General features: G+C 39.9%; 1 protein-coding gene across 1 annotated transcript in view; it reads right to left on the bottom strand.

Annotated features, from left to right (window-relative positions):
* The window catches only part of LOC135364298 (ankyrin repeat domain-containing protein 26-like), a 362,531-nt gene extending 348,228 nt beyond the window's left edge, over positions 1 to 14,303 (bottom strand). Inside the window, 6 exon segments of the mRNA XM_064590297.1 lie at positions 5,625 to 5,692; positions 8,174 to 8,280; positions 10,538 to 10,711; positions 10,869 to 10,983; positions 13,791 to 14,110; positions 14,154 to 14,303. Coding sequence (XP_064446367.1) covers positions 5,625 to 5,692; positions 8,174 to 8,280; positions 10,538 to 10,711; positions 10,869 to 10,983; positions 13,791 to 14,110; positions 14,154 to 14,303 — 934 coding nt within the window.
* Positions 14,304 to 14,321: the final 18 nt, after the last annotated feature.

The raw sequence follows: 14,321 nt of genomic DNA, 5'->3' as shown, positions 1-14,321 counted from the left end.
ATCCGCTCCACCCTGAAAATAGTGGATTTGATCATTAAAGATCAATAGGGCTCATTTGGGGGAAAACAAAGTGAGTTATCTTATATACATAGATGGTTAAAAACTTGATAATCTAATTGGCCACATATTCTTGTTAAGTCACAGTTTACCAATTTCTGGAAAAAAAATATAAAAGCATTTCACATTAAAGGTGTATCAGATAAAAATTTCTGACAATCCAGAAAATGCTTTCAGTCTTGGCAGACCATCATCACTAACTTTGTCACTGTGATACAGATACAAAGAAATTTAGCACAAGAAACTAATAAAATATGAGATACACTTTAGATTAGGTAGCCCATTACCTTAGAAGGAAATACACATATATGTCAAACATACATATGGTAGAAATGTGTTCTAATAGTGTTGGATTCCAAGACAATTTTCCTTAGCGCTTTCTTTAGAGATGAAATTCAGAAAGGAGCAGTAGAAGTGGAGATATTAGAAGAAGGCAAATGAAAAGAGGATCAAGAGAGACAGCACTAACCAAAATAGTCAGGTATTGACTGTTTTTACTGACACAGAATTCCTAAACTAGTGAGACTAGTATATTCAGTGTATCACCTTATATTTTCTCCTCGGTATTATACTAGTTTTCTGCAATAAAATATTTAAAAGAGGTCAAAAGGCTCCAAACTGCAGGTCTGTAAACTATTTCTGATCAAACTTTAAAACTCTCAAAATACAGCTGCATCATGATTCCATATCAGAGATAGGGCCTGACAGTGGCTTCCTGCCTGTTGCTGTTTTTGTTTTCGTATTCATCCAGAAGAGTGTATCAAGGACTTGAGGAAAAACTCAAGTATCTCCACCAGAAACAGGTAAGAAAGACAACACTTTTCCTCACACTTGACTCCTAGGTTTTGACAATTATGGGAAAATGTTGGCAAGTCTACTCACCAGGCTAGACCATTTTCCCTTGACCCTGTCCGGGTAGACACTGCAGTTACAAAAAAGTTACGTAGGACCTTACTTGATGTGTTATTTTTCCAAATTTGGACGTAGAAAGTACCAATCATGTAAATAATAGATCGTACAACTCAAAAATTCTTTTGAAAAGGTTACCACCAAAGAGCTTTTAAAAGTTAAATCCAACTTTCTTTTCAGTAATTTCTTTCTTTTCAGTAATACGCCTCCTTGAAATATTTTTTTAATTTTTTCACCATCACTTCCTCTAATTCCTCTCTTACGTTTCCCCAGTCACTCCTCAGTCTTCTCTACTAACTCCTACTCCTCCATCCACCCTTATATTTTGGTATTCCCAGGGTTTGTTCACTGGCCTCCTTCTCATTCTATATGTTTCTCCACCATGGACAAGCTCAATCTTTGTCCAAGCTATCACTTTGCTTAATAATTCTAATCAGATTATTTCAAATCTGCACCTCCAACCTTGAAGCTCTACCTCCAGCTAGAAACCTCCTAGTATTCGATTATCCAATTATTGAAAATCTACTACATGGACATTCCATCAAATTCAACGTATACAGAAAAAAACCTGGTCTTCCCTACTCCCACCGCTCTCCACTCTTCATCTGATAAAGTCCTACTCATTCTTCATGTCCAATTTAAATGCCAGTGTTCAACCTGGAAACATATGAATCTTCTTAGATTTCCTCTCTCCCCTAACTTTTTACATTCAATAATCACGAAATCATATTAACTATACTTCTTTTCTGTCTCTGCTTTATATTTCCCCTGCCACTGCCCTACTCAAACATGAGCTCTTAACTGATGACTTCCAGAGGGGAAAAAAAAGCCACCAACTATTATGGTTATTTCTTAAATTAATAAAAAATTTTTAAGCAAAATGAATGAGAAAGGGGGCACGTGGGTGGCTCAGTCAGTTAAGCATCTGCCTTCAGCTCAGGTCATGGTCTCAGGGTCCTGGGGTCAAGCCCCGCATCGGGCTCCCTTTTCAGCAGGGAGTCTGCTTCTCCCTCACCCTCTGCCCCTGCCCCTCTGCCCCACTGTGCTCCCTATCTCTCTCTCTCTCTCAAATAAATAAAATCTTTAAAAAAAATTGTTTAAATTTTAAAAAATGAGAAAGACATAAGGCCTAGAAAAAGAACAACATTTTAAATTGAATAAACTGAGCCTCCTGACTTTTTCAGTATAGAAGGGTGAAAATTTCATAATGGACTGATACTAGGCTAAGGAAATATAAGCTTCCTTTGTCTTCCAGTCTCTTTACATGGTTTCCTTCAATATATCCTCCACATGAGGGGCCAGCAAACTATGGCCACAGGCCAAGTCTGACCTGCCATCTGGTTCTGTAAATAAAGTTTTATTGGAGGACAGTCACATCTATTCACCTATATATTGCTATGGCTGCTTTCACACTACAATGGTAATTGTAATTGAGAAACCACATGGCCTAAAATAGTCACGATCTGGCCCTTGAAAGAAAAAGCTTGGTGATCCCTATTTTATACCATAACCAGAGGGCCCTAATTCAAATCTAATCTTATTACCCTTCTGCTTCAAATTCTCCAATGAATCCCTGCATCAAATACTGCTGGCTCCCTCCCCAATGGCCATTCCGTAATTCTTCATTCTTGCTGGAGAACTACAACTTTATTTGGATATTTGTTGTCCCCATACAGAAAGAAGGTGGCCTCACCCCAGCTTCAAAAGGAGAAATGATTATTCTAAGCTATTCACAGTACCTGATTTACCAGTGACTGGTTTAGGAACAAGCATGCGATACACCCTAGCCTAGAAAATGTTAGAGGAAATTCACTGTAAGCCTCTGAGTATTCTTATTTAAAAGAAACATATAGGGGCGCCTGGGTGGCTCAGATGGTTGAGCGTCTGCCTTCGGCTCAGGTCATGACCCCAGGGTCCTGGGATCGGGTCACATCGGGCTCCCTGCTCCTTGGGAGCCTGCTTCTCTCTCTGCCTCTCTCTCTCTCTCTCCCTGTCTCTCATGAATAAATAAATAAAATCTTTAAAAAATAAAAAAATAAAAGAAACATATAGGGGGGACCTCGGTGGCTCAGTCGTTAAGCGTCTGCCTTCAGCTCAGGTCACGATCCCAGGGTGCTGGGATTGAGCCCTGCATCAGGCTCCCTGCTCCCTCTCCCTGCTCCCTCTCCCACTCCCCCTGCTTGTGTTCCCTCTCTCTCTGTCAAATAAATGGATAAAATCTTAAATAAATTAATTAGTTAATTAATGAAAGAAACATATAAAGAAAAACAGTCCTTCCAGTCATTGGATATTGTCCTGTGAGACTAGACCTGGAGCTGCTGCTAATTAGCCAACCAGGAAGGGAGACATAAAATACTGCCAACCTCAAAGCTGAACAAGAGACAACTGGGACCCTGATGACATCACTGAACCATCAAAACAATTCTAGTTCCTATTTTTTAGTCACTGTTTTGTTTTTGGTTTTTTTTTTTAGATTTATTTATTTGAAAGAGAGAGAAAGAAAGGAAGCGTGCCATAGAGTGCAAGAATGGGGGGAAGGGCAGAGGAAGAGAATCTTCAAGCCCACTCCGCACGGAGCCCAACGTGATGTGGGGCTTGATCTCATGACCCGAGACTGTGTAAAACCAAGAGTCAACACTTAACTGACTAAGCCACCCAGGTGCCCCTGTTTTAGTCACTGTTATAAGTCACCTATTATTTGCAGCTAAAAGCATTTTACCTGATAAAGTTACCAAGGTCTACAGGGTAAGATCTACTCCTTTCCATACGACTGAAAAACTTTCATAAGCTTGCCTTAGCTAAGTGTTCACCTCATTCCAACCATTCCCATAGCACACTTTTTGTACTGGCAAAACTGAACTGCTCATAAATCCTCCAAAGTTCACTCGTACATCTTAGCCTTTGCACTGCTGTTCCGTCTGCAAAACATGTCATCTTGATGGATGTTTCTCCTGCCAAACATCGTCCTTCTGCCACTTTACCTGGCAAACTTACTATTCAGTCTGCATACTTACCCTAAATTCTACCCACTCTCCTAAAACTCTAATTCCTCACTATGGACATAGTATCTGGAACATATTAAATACCAATAAAAAAATAACAATGGTAATTATAAGCACTAGGGGACTCTGGCACATAGTAAGCACTGAATAAAGAAGAGTAAATAATAAAAATGACAATGATAATAACAAATTCCTGGAGGGCAGGGATTGTATTTTTTGAATGTTTGCATTCTACAACATCAGAATAACACTTAGGAACTAAAAGACACTTGACAGTTATTTGTTAAGTGAACAAATGAAAATAAGTAAATTGCAAAACCAATAGACAGTTACCTTAAAAAAAAAAAATGTCTCATTGGTATTGCTGCATACTAGCTAAGTTTTGCAGTTCTTATTGTTTGCCATTTGTTTACGATACCAGGAAGGTATTGTAAAGTCCCCAGTTTTAAGGATAGTTCCTTTTTTTTTTTTAACTTTTCCCCCTATTTTATTTTTTAGATTTCATTTATTTATTTGACAGAGAGATAGAGAGAGAGCACAAGTAAGCAGAGAGGCAGGCAGATGGAGAGGGAGAAGCAGACTCTCCACCGAGCAGGGAGCCCGGTGCGGGACTCGATCCCAGGACCCTGGAATCATGACCTGGGCCGAAGACAGCCGCTTAACCGACTGAGCCACCCAGGCGCCCCGAGGATAGTTCCTTTTTTAATGAGACAAATCACTATATAATAATATTTACTAAATGTAATCCACTTGTAAAAATTAAAAGATCCATTTTCATAACAGGTTCAATTTATTATAATATGCTTATAGAGAAAACATAAAACATACTAACTTAAAAATCTCTTTTTCTTATTTACACAAAGATATCATATGGGATTTTAGGGGTCATGACTAAAATAATGAATTTCTTTTCAGACAATACCGCCTCATATTTTAAATTACCTACAATTAACTTCTTTTGTTGTTGTTGTTCATACGGACGTACTTTATTTAATTTTTTTTATTATGTTCAGTTAGCCAGCATATAGTCCATCACAAGTTTTTGATGTAGTGTTCAACAATTCATTAGTTGCATGTAACACCTACTGCTCATCATAACGCGTGTCCTCCTTAATACTCATCACCTGGTTACCCCATCCCCCCACCCCCCTCCCTTCTGTAACCCTCAGTTTGTTTCCCAGAGTCCAGTTTCTCTCACGGTTTGTCTCCCTCTGATTTCTTCCCATTGTTCATGACAGCAATGCCTACAATTAACTTCTTAAATAATCCTGAATACTAGACTCTTAAGAAAGAAATTAAGAAAGAAAAAAAAATAGGGGCATCTGGGTGGTTAAGGGTCTGCCTTCAGCTCAGTTCATGATCCCCAGACCTGGGATCAAGCCCCACATCGGGCTCCCTGCTAGGCAGGAAACGTGCTTCTCCCTCTCCCTCTGCCTGCCACTCCCCCTGCTTCTGCTGTCACTATCTCTCTCTGTCAAATAAATAGACAAAATCTTAAAAAAAAAAAAAGAAAAGAAAAGAAAGAAAAAAATACATATGCAATTTACACAGTAGGTTTTTTTTTTTTTTCCATTGCTCTTTCATTATCAAAACTTCCTTACTCTGACTTCATCTATGTTAGGACCACCAAAAGTAATTCACTCTGAAAAGTCTTACCTGCATTCTTACTTTGCAAATCATTGTTAAGTTTTTCTTCTCTATATTCGGCAATTAGTTGGCGACTGCTACATATAAAAAAGGGTGATAAACAATGTTACTATTTTAATACTGATATGAAAAACATTTACCAAATATCAAATTCTTAGGAGTATTTCAAATAATATCAGAACTAATATCAAAGCTTGAAGTACCCCATATACTTCACATTTGTAAGTTCTATACACTTTTTATTAAGTATGTAATTAAAGGAGAAAAAAAGTAAGGTGAACCAGTCATGAATTCGTAATTTAGTAATTAGTAAATTAGAGTTAGCTTGCCATAATGGAAAGTGTCTAGAACTCAGAAGTCCTAAGTCTCACAGCTATTTCCTCTTGGACAAGCCACTTCTCTTGGGCTCAGAGTCTTCCTCTATAAAACAGGCATCTTACTGCCTTATTTTACAAGGTTGTTAAGAGGATTTAATGAAATATTAAACCCAAGACATGGCCTTTCGGGAAAGGTGATGCCCACTACTCTGGGAAGGGCAATATGAGACCTTTCGTCACCTAATAAGAAAAGGCGCTCCATAGGATTTAAAGCAGGCTTGGGATATAGGTCTAGTAACAAAGGAGAAAGAGAAGTCCAGTCTCTTCCTGCAGCATTATTTGAACCTCTTTAACAGCTTAGAATGGTCCCAACTACCATCTGCTGGAAGAAGAGACAAGGATAATTCATCCTGAAGGTCTGGGCTAACATATGGGCTTCATGTAAGGCTTTTGAGTGTGAAGGGAAGGGTGTGTCTGGCTAAAGCCAGGAGGCCCAGCTGACAGAACAGGGTGCTGGTGCTTTGGAATAGCTGAGCATAGAAGCTTATGTAGTAAACGAAAAAAAAGTTGTAACTTTGAAGTCTAACTATGGATCACCATGAAGACTGAGGAATGTGGCTCAGCAAGGGCATCCTAGGAGCAAAGGTCAATCATGACCAGACTGCAGAACCAGTTTCTTTCTTACTTTTTTTTTTTGAAGATTTATTTATTTATTTATTTATTTGAGAGAGAGAGCCTGAGAGGGGGGAGGGTCAGAGGGAGAAGCAGACTCCCCGCTGAGCAGGGAGCCTGATGTGGGACTCAATCCTGGGACTCCAGGATCATGACCTGATCCTAAGGCAGTTGCTTAACCAACTGAGCCACCCAGGCGCCCTGCAGAACCAGTTTCAATGGCAATGCTGAGTAGTTGATGTCTTTTCCTTCCAAATGACTTGTGAAAAAAGATGGTCTCTTTGGTCTTAGGGAACTCCTCAGGTTCTTGGAAAATTCAAGGGGGAAAGTATAGGAGATAGCCCTCAAGGGAAAGTATAGGGTCTTCTACTAAACTGAACATCTCAAGACCCAAGTAACTAGTTAGAAAAAACAAGGATGTTGGGGCACCTGGGTGGCTCAGTCGGTTAAGCGTCTGCCTTCAGCTCAGGTCACGATCTTGGGACCCTGGGATGGAGCCCCACGTCAGGCTCCCTGCTCAGCAGGGAATCTGCTTCTCCCTCTGTCCCTCCCCACCCGTGCTCTCTCTCTGTCTCTCTCTCAAATAAATAAAATCTTTAAAAATAAAAAAAAAAAGCTTATTTGCAGGCTGAAAATAACAGTATTCATACTAATGGTAATAAAACAGTCATAGTCACAGTTAATGATGCTAAGATAAGCACGTGGTAGACACTAAATTAAATGCTATATATATATAAAATAGTACACAGAACCACCCTTGAAGGATATACTATTATCCTCCTTTTCATATCAGGAAATGTATCTGGTTATGATAAGTAATGTTTCCAAAGTCACACACCCAGCAAGTAGGAAAGCTAGGAATTAAACCTAGTCTTGTGTCAATCTAAAGCCCAACTCTTTTCTCTTTATCACCCACCTATGATTTGTCCTCATTAAAGGAAAAGTCTATTCAATTACAGTTATCTTTCATCCTTCTATCCTTACCAATGAAAACCAAAAAAAAATATACTGAACATGAAAAAGGATGATGAGCCCATATTATCTGGTAACAGTAATTATTAACCACTTAGGGATCATCCAACGTCAGTATTCTTCAAAAACAAAAAGCAATTTAAAGAGTCATCCAAAAGACACAGCAACTCCTATTTATGTTTAATATTCATCTTTTAAGGAAAACATATATGAAGTAGAAGTTTCAAAAATACTATAAAAGGGTTAAGAAGTCCAATATTGCGTCGTAAAGTAAAATAAAAGTTAGGAGTCCACACTTTATAAAACTAATAAAACTAATATGAAACCCCTTTAGCTAATATAAAATCATATGGCAAAAAAAAAAAAAAAAAAAAGCCTGCAAATGACATCAGTCAATAATATGAAGGAATATAAATTCTACCATATACTGTTCTTCATGTTGCCCCGTCAGAATAATTGCTTTCTGCCTAACTGATGACATGTTGACATTTTTCACTATATAAATTAATCCCCTTATTAAGTTAGTCTTTCTGACTTGAGTAACTGTGCCACTCTAGAACAATATAAGGTTTAAAAAAACACCCAAAACTACTGTACCTTTGCAACTTACCAACTGCATGTACATTTGCTTCTTTTTCTATTAAAAATTCCACCATTTGCTGTTTGTTCTCACTTACAGCAAGTAAAAATGGTGTGAGTTCATCCTGTAAAAGTGCAAAAACAATTTATAATTTACAAAATTACAATATTTCCATACTGAATTTTAAAACTTATAAAGGATCCTCTAAACTCAAATATATAATATAGAAAGTACTCTCACCCTTCTGTGCTTTCACCAGCTCCTCCTTCTCTTTCAAATAGCCCTCCTCAGGGGGCCTGGGTGGTTCAGTCGGTTAAGCATCTGCCCTGGACTCAGGTCAGCTCAGGTCGTGATCCCAAGGTCCTGGGATCCAGCCCCAAGTCAGGCTCCCTGCTCAGAGGGGAGTTGGCCTCTCCCTCTGCCCTGCCCCTATGCTCCTACTCTCTCACCCACTCTCTCTCTCTCAAATAAATAAATAAAATCTTTTTTAAAAAATAAATAAAACTAAATTAAATAGCCCTCTTCCACCTCTTCAACAGATTAACTGCAGTCATTCTCCAAAACTCACTTCATTGGCTGGTTCCAAGAATCTTGGCTTCTATCACAGTATTTATTATGGTATACTCTAGTTATTTTATTGCACCCCCTCTAAACCAAGAGCTTCTTGAGGGAAGGGATTATATTTTTTCTCTCTATCTCCAAAATCTAAAACATAGCAGTAAATGCTTTAAGTATTTTTATTGAGTTAGCAACCTAAATGATTATCTCTGGAGTAGTGTTTTTTAAATTACATTCCGAAGAACATATACTTTGCTGGAAGGTAAGTACTGTGCCCCAATAGAAAGATTCAATGATCATCTATGTCTGAGAAATATTACAAAATTGCACTATATATCTAGCACAAAAGAAATCCGTTTAAATTTGCTTATCCCCATTTGACAATACTTTTTGTGGCAAACATTAACATTTGAGAAATTAGAGTTTTGGGGATATAGTTTTGAGAGCTTTCCAATAAAAATGAAGATTTTCGGGGTGCCTGGGTGGCTCAGTCGTTAAGCGTCTGCCTTCAGCTCAGGCCATGATCCCAGGGTCCTGGGATCGAGCCCCACATCCTGCTCGGCGGAAGCCTGCTTTTCCCTCTCCTGCTCCCCCTGCTTGTGTTCCCTCTCTCGCCGTCTCTCCATCAAATAAATAAATAAAATCATTAAAAAAAAAAAAAAATGAAGGTTTTCTCCAGGTTACACAAACATGCTTGATTCTCTTCTGTCAATGGTATCAGGATCCCAGATGGCAACATAAGGCACTCTTGATCCAAATGGGTCACTGAGGAGATGGACTCAGAATTAAAAGAGTGGCTTTGGGGCAACTGGGTGGCTCAGTCAGTTAAGCGTCTGTCTTTGGCTCAGGTCATGACCCCCAGGGTCCTGGGATCCACCCCTGCATCAGGCTCCCCTGTTTCTCCCTCTCCCTCTGCCCTTCCTCCATACTCATGTTTGTTCTCCGTCTCTCTCAAGTAAATAAAATCTTAAAAACAAAAAAAAGTATCATTAAAGTGAAATCTTAGACAATTAAGGTATTTCAAAATATTTTCATTCAGGGAATGCAGGAGCTTCCAAATATGAAAAATTGACCCTACCTATCTCAACCAACAGTGTTTCTGTAAGGGCAGTGGTAGAAATAATGCATGTCACAGAAACAGAAGGTGGACTGGTGCGCGTGGTCATCAACTACTCCCCATGTACAGCTACCACCCCACTGAGGAACTACCCAAGGCTGAGCAGGAACTACTCTCTGAAATGGGAGACCCCAATGTGGTACGTGGTGGGAAGAGTGGCTACAAGCACAAGTAAATGTCCCTGTAGGATGTCATGACCTGATCCCTTTGCTCTCATTTTCAGAACCTTGGGGCCTCGAGTGCCCAGGGCCTGCAACCTGCTGCTTTCTCCTCCCACTTGCACTCACCCAAGTTACCCCACTGGGTCAGGGTCTCCCACCCATTCCCAGCAGCACCCATTTCCTAAGCCCCTGCCCAGCACCCAGCCTCCACCACCTCCACTCCCCTCTAGGCCTTCAAGCCTTTGTGGGCTCTGAGCCCACCATCCACTCCCAAGCACTAATGGGAAGATTTTCTTTCTGGGGTGGAAGCGGGGCTGGGAGACAGAACTTCGCCCTCTCCATGGGCATCACCTTTCTCTAGCCCTCCCTGCCCTGGCTTTGGAGTTGTTTCCAGGATGACAGGACCTGATGTATAGAATTCAGTAAGTATATGTATTTATTACACATATAAATAAATATGTAAATAAAATGATTTGTGGCTAAAAAAATTTACGTATACATATATATATTATTTCAAATACTCTATAAATACACTTGATCTGCACCTTGTTTCTCACTTCAATATTTGCATGGTGTAGAAGCAGCTTCTCTGCTATTGATGTATTCGAACCAAGGGCGGCATAGTGGAGAGCAGTATTGCCAGCAATGTCCGTAAGATTTGGATCAGCACCGTGTTCTAGAAGAATAGTCACACATCTCTCATCCTGACATTGTACAGCCTGTCAGTATTATACCAAGAAACAGAGTGTCAATTCTGGGAATTTAAAGTAAACATGCCACAGGTTTCACCAATTAGTTATGTTTAAATGCAATAAGTTTTCATTCTAAGTAATTAAATCAAATCCATCTCAGGCAGACACAGCTGCTTCCACATACCTTCATCAGAGCAGTCCTATAATCTGTATCAAAGAGGTCAAGCTGGCATTTCCTCTCCACTAGGACAGCAACGACATCTGGATGGCCATTGGCACAGGCCAAATGAAGAGCAGTCCTATGAAAGTGAAAGAACTTTTTAGGAAATTATAGTGCACTATTTCAAAACATGCAATTAATTCATGTAATTGTAAACGTTAAATAGCATCTTATTCCTGTGACTCCAAAACCAGGATTTAGTTTTCTTTTGAAGAAAGTACAATATTTATTAGTGATTCTTCACCACACTAATAAAGAGCAGCCTATCTGAGTAGGTAGAGCATGACCTCAGGATTCAGCTTAACTTGGGTTTGACTCCTACTTTAACTCTGTCACTTAACAGTTATCACCTACTTAGCCTTATCCTCAATTTCCTCATCAACAAAATGGGGATAAAAATAGTTATCTCGGGTCCCCTGCCCAGCTCAGTTTGAAGATCATGTGACTCTTGATCTTGAGGGTTGTGAATTCGAGCCCCACGTTGGGTATAGAGATTACTAAAAAATAATAATAATAAATAAAGACTAGTTATCTCACAAGACCTCGGCGTGATGCTTAAATGAGGATCTATGCAAAGTTTGTTACATAATATTATTATAACTATTACTATTACTACTATTTTACAAAGACAACATCCAATTAGGTAAAGTGATACAATTATGCCTACTTTGTAGATATGTTTTAAGGATTCGCAAGAATACTACATTTCAGTGATTCTAAGATGCTCATTTTGTCACCTTTTAATATCTCTGACATTGGAATGCAATTTATAATTCAAAATGTCTTACAACTCTAATTGGCAGAATTGTTTTGCAATTTCTTATTGGTACAGAAAATACTGGGGCATCAGACAATCTATGGTGCCTTACATTACATGAAATAATGATATACACAACAGGTCTATTGCAGTTCTAGTCATATGCCTGGCATTTAAATAAATTTTAGTTCCTGAAAGCATTATGGGAAAAGAGGACTAAAATAACGGAGAATGTTTTTTAAGTAATTCTTACTCTGATTTTCAAGAAACTAAGCCAAAGGAAACTCAGGATTTAAATAAACAGGGACAGCTCATTTTATTAAATATTTCGATTTATAAATCACATGAAAATCAAGTACTACCAATTATCAATAGTAGTATTTAATACTATTATAAATTTCAAAAGGACAAGTAAAGGTTAACTTTTACGATTTCCTATCTTCAGAAATGTTTTCGTTTGAAAGGAAAGAGGAAAAGCTTTAACTGAGATTAAGTCCTAATACTTCAATTTAAAACTGCTCATCTTAGGGGCACCTCGGTGGCTAGTTGGTTGGGTGTCCGACTCTTGGTTTTGGCTCAGGTCATGATCTCCAGATCTTGAGATCGAGCCCCATGTCGGGCTCCGTGCTCCGCGTGGAGTCAGCTTGAGATCCTCTCTCTCCTTCTAACCCTCCCTTCTCCCTCCCCAGCCACTCCCATTCACTCTCTCTCTCTCAAATAAATCAATCTTTTCTTAAAATTAAAAAAATAAAATAAAATTTCTCATCTTAGTAGTACCTGGCCGGTTCAATGAGTAGAACATGCAACCTTAGTCTCAATGATATAAATTCAAGCCCCATGTTGGGTATAGAGATTACTTAAAAATAAAATCTTTAAAATAAATAAATAGATAGATAGATAGATAGATAGATAGATAGATAGATAGATAGATAGATAGATAGATAGAATTTCTCATCTTACTAATACTGGGCAACATGAAGTCTTTAAGAATGAAAAGATTCTGGATAGAGTATGTCTCCTACATTACATGTGTTCAGATTCTATTTGATAAATAAATGGATTGAAAGAGTAGATAAATACAGTTGGAGAGCTCAATATTTTTTAAAGATTTATTTCTTTTAGAGAAAAAGAGAGAGTATGCACAAGCGGGGGGAAGGGCAGAGGGAGAGGGAGAGAATCTCAAGCAGTCTCCCCACCAAGCATGGAGCCGGACATGGGGCTCCACCCCCCAACCCCGAGATCACGACCCACGCCGAATTCAACACTCTGATGCTCAACCGATTATGCCACCCAGGCACCCCAGAGTTCAGTATTTTTAAAGAAAACTTTTATAAAGTAAAGCAATACATCTGAAATTGCAATAATCATTTATATTTCCTATTTTTGATTTTTTTCATAAGGACACAACTAAAATTTTATATACTTTTACAGTATCATTTATATTATTTATTTTCATAAGGATGTAACTAAAATGATTAATCTATAATCACTTATATGTAATAAAGCTACACACAACAAAAAAATGTATATATTTAATGTATGAATAAAATCGACAAGTACAGGTAAAAACATTCCCTTTACTTCTGAAGAGGTTAAACGTTGTCAGAAGATACCAATCCCCACCCGCAGTCCCCAATTTTTTTTAAATAGAAAGTAAGAGGGGCACCTGGGTGGCTCAGTCAGTTAAGTGCTTGCCTTCATCTCAGGTCATGTTCCCAGGGTCCTGAGATCGAGCCCTGCATCGGGCTCCCTGCCCAGCAGGGAGCCTGCTTCTCCCTCTCCCACTCCCCCTGCTTGTGTTCCCTCTCTCGCTGTCTCTCTCTCTCTCTGTCAAATAAATAAATAAATAAAATCTTAAAAAAAACAAAAACAAAAACCTGTCTGTAAAGTGGTCTACCCGGGGAATTATGAGTGGGTCCAAAGGCAGCTGAAGCTTTCGTTTTCGTGCTCCGACAGCCGGCCTGGGCGCTACACCCCTGCTGGGGGCCTCAGGAGGGAAGACCGCAAAGCGCCCTCGGTGACAGGGGGGCTCCGCTCCACAGGCGGAGCCCGGGAAGGTGCGCGCTTCTCCCGGTCCGCCCCACCTCCTCCCCGCCGTCTCCGGCAGCCGGCCTCCAAGTCCCTATTACCTGTTCATCTGGTCTCTTTCGTCCACGCCGCGTTTCCCGGAAAGTAGAATCTCCTGCAGTTTCCTTACGTTGCCCATGCTGGCAACTTTGTGGATCTTTCTGAGATCTTTGTCTCGGATGTTGTACCCCCACCCGAAGCTGCTGGTTCCAATTCTCCTCTCACGCAGGATGCCCGGGCCGTCCCTCAGCGAGCTGGTAACGCGAAAGGACGACCCGCCCTTCTTACTCCCGAAGCTAAAAAACTTCTTCACCGCAAAGCCTGGAGGCTTCACAAACACTTCCCCTTCCCCTCGGCTTTTCACCGCCTCTAGAGCCCAACACTAGCGCTAGAGAGAAGCCAAACCCGCCTCGCCACTACATCACAGTAGCGAAATTCCGAGGTCTGGAATCTTTGAGCTCAGCATAATGTAACCAAGCAACGATGCCAAACACAGATGCGCTTGCGCGCCTCACAAACCGGCGTCGCTGGGCCTGCGCGCAGAGGGCGGGCGGCCAAGGGTGCCCAAAGCGCATGTGCGAGGTCCAAGTCTC

The sequence above is a fragment of the Mirounga angustirostris genome, unplaced genomic scaffold (assembly GCF_029215605.1).
Source record: "Mirounga angustirostris isolate CCGP_5_RB_7025 unplaced genomic scaffold, mMirAng1.0.hap1 SCAF_5, whole genome shotgun sequence".
NCBI lineage: Eukaryota > Metazoa > Chordata > Mammalia > Carnivora > Phocidae > Mirounga > Mirounga angustirostris.
The sequence above is the reverse complement of the archived record's forward strand: the minus strand, read 5'-3'. Positions and strand labels throughout refer to the sequence as shown.